Source organism: Artemia franciscana, chromosome 13, assembly GCF_032884065.1.
Source record: "Artemia franciscana chromosome 13, ASM3288406v1, whole genome shotgun sequence".
Taxonomy (NCBI): Eukaryota; Metazoa; Arthropoda; class Branchiopoda; order Anostraca; family Artemiidae; genus Artemia; species Artemia franciscana.
This window is the reverse complement of record NC_088875.1, coordinates 17,624,739-17,641,484: the sequence shown is the minus strand read 5'-3', so window position 1 is coordinate 17,641,484 and position 16,746 is coordinate 17,624,739. Positions and strand designations below refer to the sequence as shown.

The window sequence follows — 16,746 nt, the reverse complement described above, 5'->3', positions numbered from 1 at the left end:
AATTGAAAATGAAGCATCTGAGACAAGCTGTCTGTCTATATATCAAGTTTCATTCAGGTCCGATCCCCCATTCGTGAGATAAACATACCTCGATTTTCATGATTTCCCCTCCCTCCAGCCCCCCTCAGATGGTCGAATCGGTGAAATGACTGTTATCAAATCCATTTGTGTAGGTCCCTGACAAGCCCTAGCACGTCCAGAAGCACCGAACTCGCCAAAGCACCAGAACCCCCCCCCCCCCCCCCACTCCCCCAAAGAGAGCGGATCCGGTCCGGTTATGTCAATCACGTATCTAGGACTTATGCTTATACTTCCCACCAAGTTTCATCTCGGTCTCTCCACTCTAAGCGTTTTCCAAGATTTCCGGTTTCCCCCTCCAACTCTCCCAATGTCACCGGGTATGGTCGGGATTTAAGCTCTGAGACACGAGGTCCTTCTAAATATCAAATTTCATTAAGATCTGATCACCCGTTCGTAAGTTAAAAATCCCTCGTTCTTTCTAATTTTTCCGAATTAACCGTCCTTCCACTCCCCCCCTCCCCAAATGGTCGAATCGGGGAAGTGACTATTTCTAATTTAATCTGGTCCGGTACCTGATACGTCTGCCAACTTTCAACGAACGCTATATTAATCTCGTATCTAGTTTCGGATCCTCTTCATGTAAAGATTGGGGCGGTCCGAGATTCGAATTTAAAACCTCTCGCTCCCTAAGCAAGCCACACTTAAGAACAAAATTCATTTGTTTTGTCGGCAAATAAAATTCTTCTCAACAATCTCGTTCGCTCGCTCCCCCCCCCTAGATGGTTTAATCGGAGAAGTAACTATTTTTAATTTAATCTGGTCTGGTCCCTGATACGCCAGCCAACTTTCATCGTCCTAGCTTATCTGGAAGTGCCCAAACTAGCAAAACCGGGACCGACCGACAGACGGACATAAATTGTGATCGCTATATGTCGCTTGGTAAATACCAAGTGCCATAACTAGTTTTTCAGAGCAATAAAAACTATTGGTGTTTTCGAAGGCATAAATGTCTCTTTTCTTCCAAATGAGCTATCATTTGGCTGGTTTTGATATGTACCCAAGAACTTCTGCAACCCCCTCAGTATAAATGCCTACATTCATGGCTAGCATAATTCTATTTATGCGCCAATTGTACCTAGCTTTTCTTTTTCTTTAAACATGAACTAGAATTTCTTATATTATTTGAAAGTTTTCCTCATTTTGTGTAGATTGCGCACGTGAAATTCTGCGCGTTAGAGTTTTGGATATTTTCGCAGACCTAAAAAGAGTTTTAATGATTTCGTACGTCTACCGACTGTATTTAGATAAATCAGGCTGAATTTCGATCGAATTAGACCAAATCTGTATTAAATTTACTGCATTTTTTTTCTGTCCAAGTATTGTGAAAATATTTTTTTCCAGAATACTTTGCAAATAAATATGGAGTGCTTCTTTTACAAAATCTCTTGTGAACGGTTCTGTAGTTCTATGTTTCGTTATTGTTGATAATTTATGAAAAAAAAATATCAAAATTTTTCCTGGCAAACAAAAGGCATCTAATCTGGTAAAGCTGTGCAGTGCAGCGTAATTTTGAGCTGATTTTTGCAGTTTATTATTTGAATCTTCTTTTAAAGTCTGAAGTCTTTTAAAGTCTTTTTGAACCAGAAAAAATCCTGGAATTAATCTTTAGAGGTAGACATAAATTTGACAAAGCAGTGGAGTTGTTCAAAATTTGGACGGGATTGCTCCTCAGCCAGTGAAATAACTTATTGTGGAAACTATCGTAAAAACCATGAGCTTTCTTGGGTGTTGGGATGGGCCTCTATGTATCACAGCTGTTTTTGCTATTGACATTACGTCTCTCATTCTTCTTCAGCTTTCTGGTCGCTTTGCACCTTATATGGGAAAAATCGCAAAAACCATGAACCTTTTCGCGGAGAGGGAGGAGCGCTGGAGCTTTTTGCGTATTGTTTTTTTCTATTGAGATTTTGTATCTTAATTTTCATCACCTTTCAGGTTGGCCTTGCGATTTCTTATGGTTTATGGGCTGTAGCTTCGAACTTCTTCATATTCATAATCGCAAGAATAATTGGTGGGGTCAGTAAAGGGAATATAAGTCTTGCTGCTGCCATTATTGCAGATGTTCTACCTGTAGAATCAAGAGGTTTTGGTATGGTAAGTGATTTTGTTTCGTTTATAGAACGGAAAATGTTACAAAATTATTACAGTCATCATAAGAAAGTAAAGAAAAAGGGCAGTGGTGATTTTTAAATCTTTTTTACTTTTACTTGACATTAGGCTGAATGTAAAAGAACTTTTTGTTCAAGGGGCCCAATAAGTCTACTCGTACGTATTTTTGTTGAACTAGCCTAGTTTTGCATACTAACCTAGACTTATCTTTCAACAAAAGCTAGTTTTAAGACAAAAGAATATGCTTGCTCTCAGAAAATGTCAGGCTGAATCCAAGTAAACTGTGACCTTTAATATGAATTTTAAGTTTAATGAACGGTATACGGGTTTGAATAAATGGCTGTAAGTAAGGACCCCATACTTTTTAAAATAGTAAATATAATTTTTTTTCTATCTTTTAATCGATTTTACAAACGATTTAAAAAATGTGTTCCATTTTTTTCGATTTTTTAGTCTTCCGATTTTATTATCACTAAATTGTGTTGATTCTTATGCAAACATTTACAAAATCGGATATATACTTACTATGCCCTCTTGGTTTCAAATTGGAACCAGTTTGATTTCAAATTCCATTTTGAGTTCCAGGTCTAACCAGCGTGGAACTAGGGCACATCTAGACCCAACACAGACAAGTACAAGTTTCTAAACAAACGCAAATGCAGATAAAAAACACAGATAAATAGAACCTGAACCAAGAGAAAATAAACCGAAATCATTTCCGTTTATCCTTGGTTTCGAGGCTGGTTATTCCTCATTGTTTTCATTTCCTTTATTGCATCCTCATTGCAAGCTATCTTTCCTGTAAGCTTGTCCAAAGTTACGAGCCTAAGACGATTTATCCAATTAAAAAAAAATGGAGAAAATGCCCCCAAAAATAGTTATTTTTTGCATTAAGTGCAGTATATCAAAGAACCCTATTGAAGAAGTTTCAAGCTTTTAAATGCAAAACTAAATAATATTTTTTAACGAGAATGATGATCAATGATTTGTGTTTATTTTTCACCCCTAGCTGTGATTATTGAGCCAATGTTCCTTAAATAAAGTTTCATTCGATCGGAAATGAAAAGTTTAGGGATGGCCTGAAGCCTCAAAAAAGTTTAAGTTTTTTTTTTACTACAGAAATGTATTTTTTGAACAGCATAAAAGATTACATTAATATGCTTACCTGCACAAATGAGAGAGAGATTTTGGAGGGCTGGAGGTGGGAGGGTGCATCCATTAAAATTTCCCAAAGAGAGGGGTATGATAGGTGCTACCAGGAATTTGCTTTTTCTCATATTTAAATAGGAATAATTTTCATTCTTCTATTTTCTGACAGTTGACAGTTTAGCCAATAAACTGATGGATATGGAATATCGCGTAGTTTACACCATTTATTAGGATGTTGTTTATTAGGCAATGGATTATGTCGGGAGGTATTATCTAAGCTTATAAAAGCGTTTTAGACCATTGTTTTAAAATTTATATGAGAACTTCTTTAGATGATTTGAGTGACTATTCAGATGACAGATTTAACGTTGTTCCCAGTCATTGGGAATAAGTATTTATGTTTGCATGAAGTATAAATCGTGCATCATGGGTGATGAGGGGGTGAAAGCTTCTCTCTTCTTCTAGAACTGATAATTTGTTTCTGAAAAATATGCTTAATTTTGAAATTTAAATACAATCAATGAGTTCTTTTTTCCGAACCTTGCTTAGAGCTCAATTCCTCCTGAGCTCGCTGTAGCGCAAAGTGTAGACATCTCGCACGGTTGCTGGGACGAGGAAATCTTCCTGCAGGAGTTTGAGTTACGTATGCACAATTCAGAGATCGCGGTTGTATGTGTGTCCGACCATATGGCTGCCAATGCTGTACCTGGTGCGGGTTTATTGACCCCTCCGTCCGAAGGACGTATCCAAGATAACTTCATCTTTTTCTCTTCGCCACTAAAGAAATAAGTGGCTGGACAGTTCTCCGACAAGTCTTCGTGTTACTGACCTTTTGTTGACACCTGACGTTTAATATGGTCTTCAACCGCATATTTCCGAAAGCTGTAATCCGTTTCTCTGTCTTCATATCGAATAAACGTTTCTCGAGGCATTGTTCAGGAAAAGTTAGAAGTTTATTTGAAGAATCAGGTTTTAGAGGGTGGCAGTCTTTTGGCATTTAGGATAATCATGGTCTGGTCCTTAGCATATAAGGAATAGTTTCAGTCCGTTTTAATGTTGTCTTTGCTTTAATTTGTAAAACAAACTTCAAGATAGGGACTAAGTTCCCTTGAAAAATCAAAATAAGTTCCCTTCAAATCAAAATAATTTGTAGAATTAGTAGAAAAAGTAAGACTAAAGTAGGACTAAAAATTAAATGTGTCTATAACAAAGACAATAAGACTGGACGTAATAAAAAGGAGTAAAATAAAATGGAAAAATTATATGCATGATTTGCGTGCTGTGTATTTTTGTAAGATATTGTGTCACCTGTTTTGTGTGCCTAAAATATACAAGGGTCGAAATCATAGGCTAATTGCAAACGGAAATAGTATACAACTACATTTGAAAAAAGAAGAAACATAACAAATACATAAGGGCCTTTTATTGGGCTCTCGCTGGTACAGGAATGTTTGGACAACCTGTACAAGACTATAGTCGTAAGAAATGGGCGACGTTTCGCTTTATGTTTCTTTATTTATTGACCTCTTTTTATTTTGGTGGAATGAAAAAGAAAACAAACAATTTCGGCATAATTTTTTTCTTTTTTATGCTATTGTTTCATCAAGCCGATGATATATTTGGAAGTTGATTAAGCAGCAGATATAATCGCCCAATATCAAGGTATTTACAGTAATTAGACATTATTTGTCGATTGCATGAGTAATTTGTCAAGATTACCCTTTTTTTAATTGTATGATTTTCCCTGCAATTTATTCTTATTTATATTTGTTATCTAGTATGTGATGTGAGTCTTTACTCGTGAGAGGTTGCAAACAGCTAAGTTCTGAACCGAGTGTGGGGGGGGGGAGGCTGTGCAGCTATGTTTGCCTCAGGTGGCCTGGTGCTGCTATGTGTTGTCAGTATTAGTACTTTGTATTGTTAGTGGTCTATCAGACAAAAAAGAACTTCTTGGAACCCCATCTGCATTTTTGTTTCTTTTAACTGTTAAATTTAAGATTTCATAGTTTTCGCTTCTACTTCCAATATCACGCTTAAGTAAATTCTGTACTTTAGATTTTGTTTTTTTTGTTATATTTATCGATTCAGGATCTGAGTTTTCGTTTTGAAGATGCACCTCAAGCTTGAACACTGTTGAAACAAGATCGTTTCGATATGTATCGCTATTGTTCGTATCGTTTTGTATCGGTATATTTTATTTGATATCGATTCTCGCGATTTGACTAGGTTAATTAAAGTTATTCGATATGTGCATATCGGTGCATATCGACTCACGGCGACACCAATGGTTATGTTGTCCCACACTTATTTGCAGTTAGTGTTTAAAAATCATTCGAAGCCTATTAAAGGAATTCAACAAAGATTCTATTTGATGTAGATTTTGGGTAAATATTCCTACCTACAAATGAAGGTAATGCTTGCGATCGATTTTGCTAACAACTAACTCGTCGCTCAGACTCTAGTAATGATACTGGAAATTTCATCAAAACGACAGTGAATCTCATACTTTTTGACAGTTAAAATACACAGTGAAAAACGATAGTGAAAATACACATTTTGATAGGTTTGAAGAATGATTTGATAATTTTTTCTAAGAATTCTAATAAATTACAGAAATTTAAAGAATGTTCAGTGTAAAGAAAGAACTTTTCTTTCTTTACCAGTTGAAGGTATCTTTTCAACAGTGGAACTCAATAGCTTTGCTGAATAAAGTTTGGGTATATAGGGTGCTTGCATAGATTTTTGGACTGAATATGACATACAGTTGATCTAGATAATTTAAATTCTTGTACTATAATTCTTTATAATTCGTTGCTTATTGTTACAAGGTTAAAAACTAGAAATTGGCGTCCATAAGTCGAAGCACGGATACTACGACGTATTATTGCCTTTTTTTCAAAAGGGAAATGGAAGATTTACTTTTATTTAAATATACTTATCCCCCCCCCCACATAACTTAAATGTTAAATGACATGTTTAAAATAAAAATTGGGACCGTTGATGTTATGTAAAAAAATTTCAAGCCTTTAATAAAGCTTTAAGAGGCTTTATAATTGGAGAAGTTTGCTTAACTTGACCCTAATTAGTTCAACAATACTAACCACAAAAATGCATTGTTGTGTGTCTTTTGGGAGTTGAGTTGTGCAAGGATCATGTTTAGGTAAGTTGCTTTTGGCGATGGCGAGTTGGACTAGATGAGAAATATGGGGTCTGTTTTTTTGAGAACTACAACCTGAAGTTTTGCTGGTCAGATATGAGTAGTTGGAACCTAACTGTTATGAAGTCTGTTTTTCATGAAGATCTATACATCCCTTTATATTCAAGCTATTGTAGTACTGCTGCATGAAAAAATTTTCATTAAAATCTTTAAATTTTCGGTCTTGTAGAAGAGCTATTTAAGATTCCATTTGTATCACAAAAAGAGCAATAGAGATGAAATGACAAAATTGTTTCATTGTTGTGGAACTGCATCTGATACTAGCCCACTAGCAGGCACGCAGTCATTTTTTTTTTTTGGGGGGGGGGTCTGTAAAACTGCAAAAGACAGACAAATTATATTCAAAATGTTGGAAATTTTAAAGAAATTGCAAAATCATATTTTTTTTAAGTCTAAAACAGCTTGGTAACAAAATATGCATATAAGGGCGAAGAGTTTTTTGTGAACAGAATTTAGCAAGTAATAAAAGCTGAAAGTTTATAAGAAAAATAAAAATAGTATGTTTCAGGATATTCATATTTTTGCCTCTCTCTCCTTAAAACTTTCCTAGTAAATAGAAGCGCGTTTTGTTGAATTTTCTTTGAATTTCGCCAAATGAATTTGTGCTTAAAAACTACATCATTTACAGAAAAATGAAGAGTTTTTTGTTAACTGAAATTAGCAAGTAATAAAAGCTGAAAGTGTTATAAGAAAAATAATAATAGTATGTTAAGCATTGCTCAGGATATTCATATTTTTGCCTCTCTCTCCTTAAAACTTTACAAGTAAATAGAAGCCTGTTTTGTCGAATTTTCTGTGAATTTCGCCAAATGAATTTGTGCTTAAAAACTACATCATTTATGTAAAAATGAAAATTTTTTGTGAACAGAAATTAGCAAGTAGTAAAAGCTAAAAATATTATAAGAAAGATAATAATAGTATGCTTGGTGTCACTCAGAATATTAATATTTTCGCCTATCTCTCCTTAAAACTTCCCCAAGACTTCCCAAAAAAAAGAAGCATTTTTTTCTCAAATCTTGTTTGAATTTTGGCAAATCTAACGGTTAAATTGATTGAAGAATGTAAAATATTATGTTTGTCGCTGGCAAAGAAAAGTCAATAAATATCACCAATCAAGTCACTCAGATCCCTTGCAAGTAGTAAGGACTGTTACTTTTATTAAATTGAAATAGTAATAATAGTACGAGAGAAATAATAGAAGTATGCTTAGCATTAATTTGAGGATATTAAAGTTTTTGTTGGTTTCCCCTTAAAAATTCCCAATATTTCTCATTAGAACAGAAGGTTTTCTCGTTGAATTTTTCGGTAGAACGTTCTTGGAGACAATAAGTTTTTGTTCTGTTTATTTTGGACTGTATGTATATTTTTTGCAGTTAGCAAGTTTTTGGCTATATAGACTTTGTTTTATGTGAGTAAAACGAAGTCTGGCAAATTCATCACGGAAACTGAAAGAACGTGTTTACAAAATGTGAACTGTTTGATCCAGGGCTTTCAAATATAATGGAGACTGTAACTTTCTCCCCTTAATTTTTGTTTTTAAATTCATATTCAACAATCGCCTAACAATTATTCGGTCATCCTTGAATGATAATTATCCCTGAAAATGTACCCTTAAAATATTTGTTGGGGTGAGGAGGGGGATCAGAAATCACATAATAGAATTCTAAGATCATCATTTTCGCTGTTTACAAGGGAGTTCTTCGAACACATCTTTTTCATGTGATGTATTGAATTGAAAGTAAACCTTACTTTTTTATTGTACTTTTCTTCACACTCGTACTACCAGAACAGCCTATGCCAATTTTCCGGCCTGCGTCAGTTCAAATGATATGTAGAAGTACCTTGCTTTTCAACTGATTCTGAAGTAAATCCGAAATAATTCCGAAGTAAATCCAAACTAATGCAAAAAATTCAAATTATTCTTTTAAGTAGATGGTTTAAATTTTTCGTTTTTTCTTGGTTTTGCTTCTCAAATTACATTGTGTTAATTATGAATTATACTTCATGTGCTATTTAAAGTTGCTATTGATGCCCCGAGTGCTGGGCTTCCAGCATATTTGTTTCATAATCATTTTAAAATATTGTTTCTTAGAATATTAAGATTTTCTTTAATTCCCGCTGAATTTGCCCCAAAACTTCCCAAAAAGTTTTTTTTAAGGTTTTTTGCCAAATTCTTCAAGAAATTTTGTTATTTTGTATCTTGCATAATAATTTTTTTTTCTGTTTTTCTTTGTCTTTATAATGAAAGCTGGTGTCTCCTCTGATTCTGTTTCATCTTATATCTTATATAAAATAAAAGTTAATTCACATGGTATTTTTCTATAAAGACAAGGGCATTTTTGATATTTTTGGTTATTTGAACTATATTTTACATGTATAAAATAAACTTTAAAAAATCTGTCACCTATTTCGAAACTAAACACGTTTACAAAATACTGTGTAGGAGGAATTGAAAGTAAAACCTTTTATTTAAATTTTCATGGTCCATTTCTTAATACACACAGTATTTTGTAAACGTGTTTACAAAATACTGTAAGCACAACCTATGAATATCTTTCAATTCACTTGAACTCAAATACAATTTTTATAAGTGCTTTGCCTTTAAAGTAGTTTGAAGTAAATCCATAATAACTCCGAATTGAATGCAACTTTTTTTCGAGTTGATGGTTTAGATCATTTTTTTGTTGTATTTCGTTTGCCTTTGACAACGTTACTGCCTTAACTATATGCTATATTATGTATACTATATAGTTGTCGTTCAAGTCCAGAATACTGTGCTCCTGGCTTACTTTTTGTACTTATTTATGAATAAGTTTTACCTACTTACAAAAAATCGCTCTTTGATTCTTTTTTTTCTATTAAATTTTGTTGTTTTTACTTCTGCTGAAATTGGGACCCTAATATAGAAATGGTTTTGCCAAATGTGAAGTTGCGGGTTACAGATTCCTAAGATAGTCCTTTTATATAGAAATGAAATAGTAATTTGTGAATAAATGCTGGTTGATTTTAGGGAATGTATTAGGCTCTGTCTTGCTAAACTTTCTTTTTTCAGGCCTTGATGGGTATTGCCTTTTCTCTTGGTTTCATCTTTGGTCCTATGCTTGGAGCAGGATTCGCCATGTGGGCTAAGCTGCAGGACGGCACTGATTGGTTTGCGTATCCTGCATTATTCTCATTAACTCTGACTCTTGTAAACATTGTGTTCCTCACTTTCTTCTTCCCTGAAACTTTGCCAAAGGTTAGACGATTTTTTCCTTTTTTTTCCTAGGGAAGTTTCTAAACAAGCTTTTAGCTTATTTCCTTAGTATTTTTACTAGTTTATTTGAGAAAGTTCTTATTTTATTTTTTTTTATTTCCTCTTTTACTTAATATTTTATTTGATTTTATCTTTTACTTGAATAATTTTATTTCTTTTATTGCTAAACTATTACATTATTTTACCTTATTTTTTTTTTTTAAAGTAGCCTTAAACGAGGATGATCATACATGATAATGATGACGGTGTTTTTCTCATCTTCAGAGGATTTCCAGCCTCACTTTAGTAGCCTATTGGTTTATTTCGGAATCTTGCTGTGTTATAAGAAAAATAAATAGGAGAAATAAAAATAAAAAATAAAAGAAACAAATATAGATCATTTTGCTCGACGTAAATTTTCTTTCATTAATTTTTTCCTTTTTAAACGTTGACTCAGTGCGAATTAAACATTATGTGCTTTATTTTTAAGTCATATGAATAACTTTTAGCCGGTAAAGGCTTTTAGATCTAACGCTTTATACTTTTCTTTTCTTTTACTGGTATCTAGTTCTCTTTTTTCGTTTAAAATTGATTAAAATGTTTTTGAATTTTTGAAAAGAAACATCTTTAGTCCACTTTAAGGTCTAAAGCGTATCGAGTTCGTACAACCAAGCCTGGAATGGAAGGTTTGTAATTATGAAGGGACATGAATAAATGAAAATGTTTGTCTACTTTAAAAATAAATAAGTACATGTATAGACCCGTTTTATTTGAATACCGTTCCAATGTATTATGCGGTAAATTTCTTGCAATCAATCAGCAAAATATAGTCAACCATGTTGTGATGAATAAGATTAAGCAGGACTCCTGTATATTGCGGACTGGTTTGAAACTTATCGTATAAATTGGTACTTATCTCTTATAGCCACCACGCTCAAGAAGTGAAGTTAGGCTAATCCTAATGAAATATAACTATGTATGATGAAAATAAAATACTTTAGTCACAAATATATAGAAACTACAACAAAGAATTAAGGAATTCAGGCCCTCAGAACGTATTATATTAAATGGTTTCTAACCTAGCCTAACCAAAATACCAACTAAAATATCTAATTATATATATAACTACATGTAGTTTATCTCTCTCACGCTAAGCTGATTATCACTGAGCACATACTGAAATACAGAAATAAACCGGTTCTACATAGACCAAGAACTTGAGTGTGGTCTATTAATGTTCTTGAGTGTGGTAACCTGTAAATTATTTTGTATATATTTTTTTTTGTTTTGATAAAGATATGTTGTGATTAAAATTTGATAGGTAGAGAGGGGATGGATCAGCTATTTTGAATTCACAATATCTATTGAATAAACGAAAGTTCTGTATTTTATGCATTTTTTGCATCTTTACTAATCGGGAGGGGGGGACCAAATCCAGACATTCCTCCCATACAGCGTGGGCTTGGCCCCACGGTCAATTTTGGTTTAATTTGCCTCGTAATTATTAATTTTTTTTTCAAAAGGGCAACATGGGATTTGTTTCAATATTCTGTGAGATTCTTTGAACCTAATTTCCAAAAAATATTTATAATTATTTGTCAAAACCTGAGGAAGAAAACCATTGATTGCATTCGTATCGTGCTTTAAAGTTCTTAACTTGATACAGTTATTGTTACCGGATGAAAAAGTCATACATTGTTTGTCTTACGTTGTGTAGTAATACATTGTAATTGGAAGTCAAAACACTATCCGGCAGTGCCATCTATTTATATCAAGATCAGTTATATTTTTGTAGGTAGTGTGAATGTTGAGAAGGAAAAATATCGTTATCCAGTGAAAAACCAGATTCTTAAAACAGGATCAGCGGAGGAAAGAATCCTATAAAACCAAATTTGATTGTCAATTAGAAACTGTGGAACAGCAAATTTATAATCCCAGCCCATTACCCCACAAAATGCACTTTTTTCGGGTGTATTGTCAGTGGAATTGTATTTCTATGATCTGGAATAACAGTAAAATGGTGTATTTATAATCCAAATTATGATTTTACAATCGGCTTTGTCAGGGGAAAAGGCCTTGCTACCCAGGGATGGCTCGAAGCACCAAGGCTAGGAGGGGTGAGATCTCATCATTTAAACGACTCCTGGATCACATTGTTCGACTCGTGAAAAATTTATTATACATTGACCTTTTATCAATATACTTATCTATGAGCTGCTAAAACGGAATACATCATGTTTAAATGCATAACTAAGGACAACTATACTTGTATTCTCCTGTTTTTCAAAGTGAACCACCGTTGGAAAATCTTGTTTAAGTCAATGGCAATGGTGAGGTCTTTCTCATTCGCCAACAACACGAGGGAATCTAGTCAAGAGTCAAGCATGGCAGCTCTCAGCCAATTCTTAACAAGCTTGAGCTTGCTAAATGTTCTTTCAGCAGTAGCAACTGCAACGGGTGCTGTCGTAGCCAATTTTCATAGGTGATTAGCTTGCTTTAGCTGACGTTGCCAGCAATGCCCTTCACCCTGGACTTCTCTGAAGCAAGTAGGACCGTGGTAAAACTGAAACAGAACTTCCAGCTCTACCTAAATAGCAGTAAAATCTAGAGGTCTTTCTTGGTATGGAAAAAACGTTGTTGCTAGCTCAATATCTGCAACCGAATTCTTTTTTTTAAAGGTGGTTGAAATGGCCAAAAATTGACATGATAATCTTCTCCCATCATTGTAGTTAAGCTTTCAAGAAGGATTCTGAAATTTTGTCTGTAGAAATGATACATTGAGATCTTGGATTTACCCTAATCTTGGCTGTCAAAACGAGATGGCCCAAGTCACCCATTATGATACCTGACAAAATCTGCCTCTGGGTTGACTTCTCTCATTCTGACAAACACTTTTGTACTGTCAATGAAAGTATTCGTTTGATCCTCTGATATTCTTTCGAAAAGTTTCTTCATGACTTCAAGTATCTCAATTGCGTCAGTGGTGTTGATCTCCTCTTCTTCAAGTTTTTCTGTTGCTATCCTGATCTTGTACATGTTTTTTTCATTAAAATGAGGCAAGCGACAAATTCGCAGTTTAGAATCCTGTGCAGAAGGTCGCTAGCTTGCGCTTCGTCTTTGCATCCGTGTTCTTTATCTGTTTTGTTTCGTAGATGGTGGAAACTATTTTTCAAGCTAAGTAACTACTGCTTTTATTGTTTCAGCCCTTATAGTTCACCGAGTCAGTGATAATTTTCGGAGAATAAGGCTTCTTTTTCAGTCGAAGAGAGTTTTTCTCTCTAAGGGTGTCAAAATGCTTTGTAGATGAAAAGAAGAACGTGTATATTTCGTCAAGGATGTTGAAAAGCTTTATTATCAAAAGAGATCGAATTGCCACTGTGTTCTATAGTATTGGTTGGTTTGTGGGCCTGGCAGAGAATAGAAGGTACACGGCGGTCAAGAAGTTCAGATACTTCCTGCTGGACTCCGTTAAATTAACCAGATATCGCACTTGTACAGTCATAAGACAGGAAAGCTAGTACATCCAGATGAAATCCTCTCCTTGACAATGTTCCTATTACACTTTCCGACATACTTTCCCCCGGTTTTGTCTGTAGCTGCGCTAACATCTAATAGCCTTTCTAGGTGTCTGTTCCGAGCCGATATTGCGGATTACGACCGCGAGCTTATCAGAATGTAAAGTATCGTGTGCCGTATTACAGGATAAACTTCTGAATCCAAGACTTCATCGAGGATCTTCTCCCTGATTTTTTCTGAAAGAAAGTCAATGAACTCATTCTGAGGAATTGTGGGTAAATACGTAAATTTCTGTGGTCTATATCGGGTATCAAGAGCTGCCACATATCTCGCTATAAGTTGAACAATTTAAACAAAGTTACCATTTTGTTCTTCAGTTATCCTAAGGCCAATACACTGTCTCGCTAGGGTCCCTGCAACGTTCGAAAACGGTTTTCACAATTTTTCTGTTTGTCTTTTCATCTTTTGCTTGGTGCAAAACCTTAGTTCGAGTGCTTTTATCAAGCAGGAACTTCCACATGACTACTATTATTGACGAAGTCACAAAAATAGGGACTAGCTGCTTTGTGTGACTCGGTATAGAAATAACTTGCCAGTTCTCATTTCTTTGCCTATACTTTGCTCTTTGTTTTGTGCCATTTCCGCAAACCGGCTTCGACCCAAGCTTTTTCGAATTGGTCATTCCTAGGACCACTAGAAGCAGACAACACACGAAGGAAGAGGCAGAACACACGAAGCAGAAGGCAGCATCTTTCTCCGTATTGTATTCTAAGAACTGGTAATCCTCATATCATCCGGATGAGAACGCCATTTTCATTTTTCATATTGAAGAATCATCTGGGAATGCACTCAGCTTTGGTTGATTAAGACCATATGAAATAAAGTACTTCCTTTGGTTTTTTCTAGAAATTGGCTTCCTTATTCCTGGACTCTTGTGAACTATAATCTTAAAATCCACTCATAATTGAAATATTAAGAAGTTCTTCAGTGCAATCGACTATTAGCTCTTTACATAGCTCAAACACAGAAGAAGCTGTAAATTGTATTTCGACCTAGATATCTCTTGCATTCAACATAAAACTTTCCTGAACACTCTGTTGGATTAGGTTTACCCTGAATTTACCCTGGTTTAGGCTGAATTTACCCTGGTTTAGGCTGAATTTTTGTGTGCTATAGTCTTATAATGATGGAATTGTATCATAGAAAGCATGTCATCATTGGAATAACAAAGGTGATCAAAATTTTCTTTTTCATATTTTAGCCCGAACTGATCGTTTTATCTGAAAGAGCCTCGGTAGGCTTATTTGAGTAGAAGTTTGGCATCTGCAGCGCATGTTACATTATTAAAAACTATGATTTAACCCTAGGACATCTGCAACGGGGGAGGGGGTGAGTGGATGCACCTGGTACTTTTCCTTTCGAATTAGAAATATCCACTGCTTTATGTCAAGACTTTTACCGAATATCCTATTCATCGTTAATTTTCCCCCTATTATATTGGTGTAAATTCGTGTCGTCTGCAGTCATTGAATAAGAACGAAAAAACAAATGCAATACAGAAAATTATGCAGAACAACAAGTGCGGGACACAGAAGAATTAAAAGAGCCGCGATGTCTGCTATTTACTTAATCTTCAAATGAAAATCAAAGCCTGATCTTTCTCGTGTTTCCCTCAAACATACTAGTTTTTTTAAGGATTAAACATAAACATAAGCAATAAATATTATACAAAAGAAATACTTTTGATAATTTATAAATGTTATTATTGGCTAATTTGTTAATATTATAGTAACAATGAGTGTGGTAAGTACAGTTTCTTGTTCATAAAGTCACTTAAAAAATATGCTTATTAATGCCTTCTTATTCGACAAAAGTTATTAATGCTTCTCATCTTTGTAAAGCTTTTCTATTTTTCTTCTTGAGATTTGGAAATCTGTTCGAAGTTTTCTCTTTTTGATTATTTATTTCTCATTGTAATTGCTTGCGTCATTATTTTATTTTATTCATAACGAAAATCTATAGACTTACTTTATTACTTCTGCTGTTTATACTTTAGGGATCTAGAGCGAAGTCAAACTTTAACCTTCAGCACACTGCAGATCATATCAATCCGAAAGCAATATTTTCGTTTACAACTGCCGGGGATTTGCCTAAAAAAGGTTTGTGATTTCTTAAAGTGAGGTTTAAGCAGGTCCAGCTAGACATCTATGCCTAAATATTGATGACTGGCCAGGCAGTTGCTTAATGTCCTGGTCCAGGTCTATGCCTAGACATATATTATCAGACATAGAAGTTTAGGAAGCTTCCGCACTTACTTGGGCATGGAACTTGAGCCAGAATTATACATGAACACTGCTTTTAAGCACATATTACAAACTTTGCGACACAAAAGAACCTTCTTGATTGCTGAAATTCTAAAAACTAGACATGTAATTCTAGAATTGAGAACTGGAGCCTTGGTGGTAACCTTTTGCAGCCAAGACCAAATGTTATGGATGAATGGTAGCTCCCTGGACGTACATATCCGGCTAAACACCAACCAAAGTGTGAACACCTACCTGGACATGCACGTTAACACTGCTTATTGCACATACATTGAAGCGTAGTTTTTGGAGTAGGTGTTTAAGATGTGTCAAATGAATGGAGTTGAATTTTTTTTTTAACTTTCAACTTTCAACTTTTTCTTTATTCAACTTAAAAAATGCAAAAACAATATTATGCCCCAACAGAGAGCAGAGCTCGTAAGGCTGGGACAGTGCAAAAACATAGAAAAAACATCAACATCTCATCATAATAATGATTCCAAAATTTAACACGGCCAGACAAACAAAATAGAAAAAAAAATCATAAAAGAGAAGTAACAAGGATAAGTAAATAAATAAATATCGGACAGGAGGGGCGTGGGAGGCCATCCCAGACCCAGGGACACAAAAACAAAACACACAAATAAGACGATCAAATAATTTTAGCAAACAATCTTTAATATTTGCTTTTTTTATATTTAGCTGATATTTTTGGAATGAATCAAACTGAATTTGTTCATTCAGCTTATAATTGTTTGAAATGAAGGGTATTTGGTACCAAAATCGAAAACCTTGACCTTTCAGAACTTACAAAAGGAATTCGGTACATCCCAGACCTCCGACAATCCGAACGAGGAAGTAAATTTAGCGGAGATTTTTCATAGAAATAATTTTTAGAATTTTGGATTTGAAAATGCCATATGGAATATATTTAATACTCGTATATCATTTAAATCTAACAAATTTAACAAATTTAACGAATTTAAGAAGAGGAATAATGTTTTAATTAGAAGTTATTTTCATCGTCTCTGTTTGAGACCATGTATTAATGTTGTGTTGTTCTGACATTATGCTAAAGTTAAAAATAAAAAAGCCAAATAGTTCTATTTTTCTGTCAGACTATAAAGAGCTGAGAC

General features: G+C 34.4%; 1 protein-coding gene across 1 annotated transcript in view; it reads left to right on the top strand.

Moving 5' to 3' along the window:
* The window catches only part of LOC136034598 (major facilitator superfamily domain-containing protein 10-like), a 67,065-nt gene that overhangs the window by 33,614 nt on the left and 16,705 nt on the right, over nucleotides 1-16,746 (top strand). The window contains exons 4-6 of the mRNA XM_065715866.1: nucleotides 2,017-2,175; nucleotides 9,609-9,794; nucleotides 15,364-15,466. Of these exons, the coding sequence (XP_065571938.1) occupies nucleotides 2,017-2,175; nucleotides 9,609-9,794; nucleotides 15,364-15,466 (448 nt within the window). The remainder of the gene's footprint in view (nucleotides 1-2,016; nucleotides 2,176-9,608; nucleotides 9,795-15,363; nucleotides 15,467-16,746) is intronic.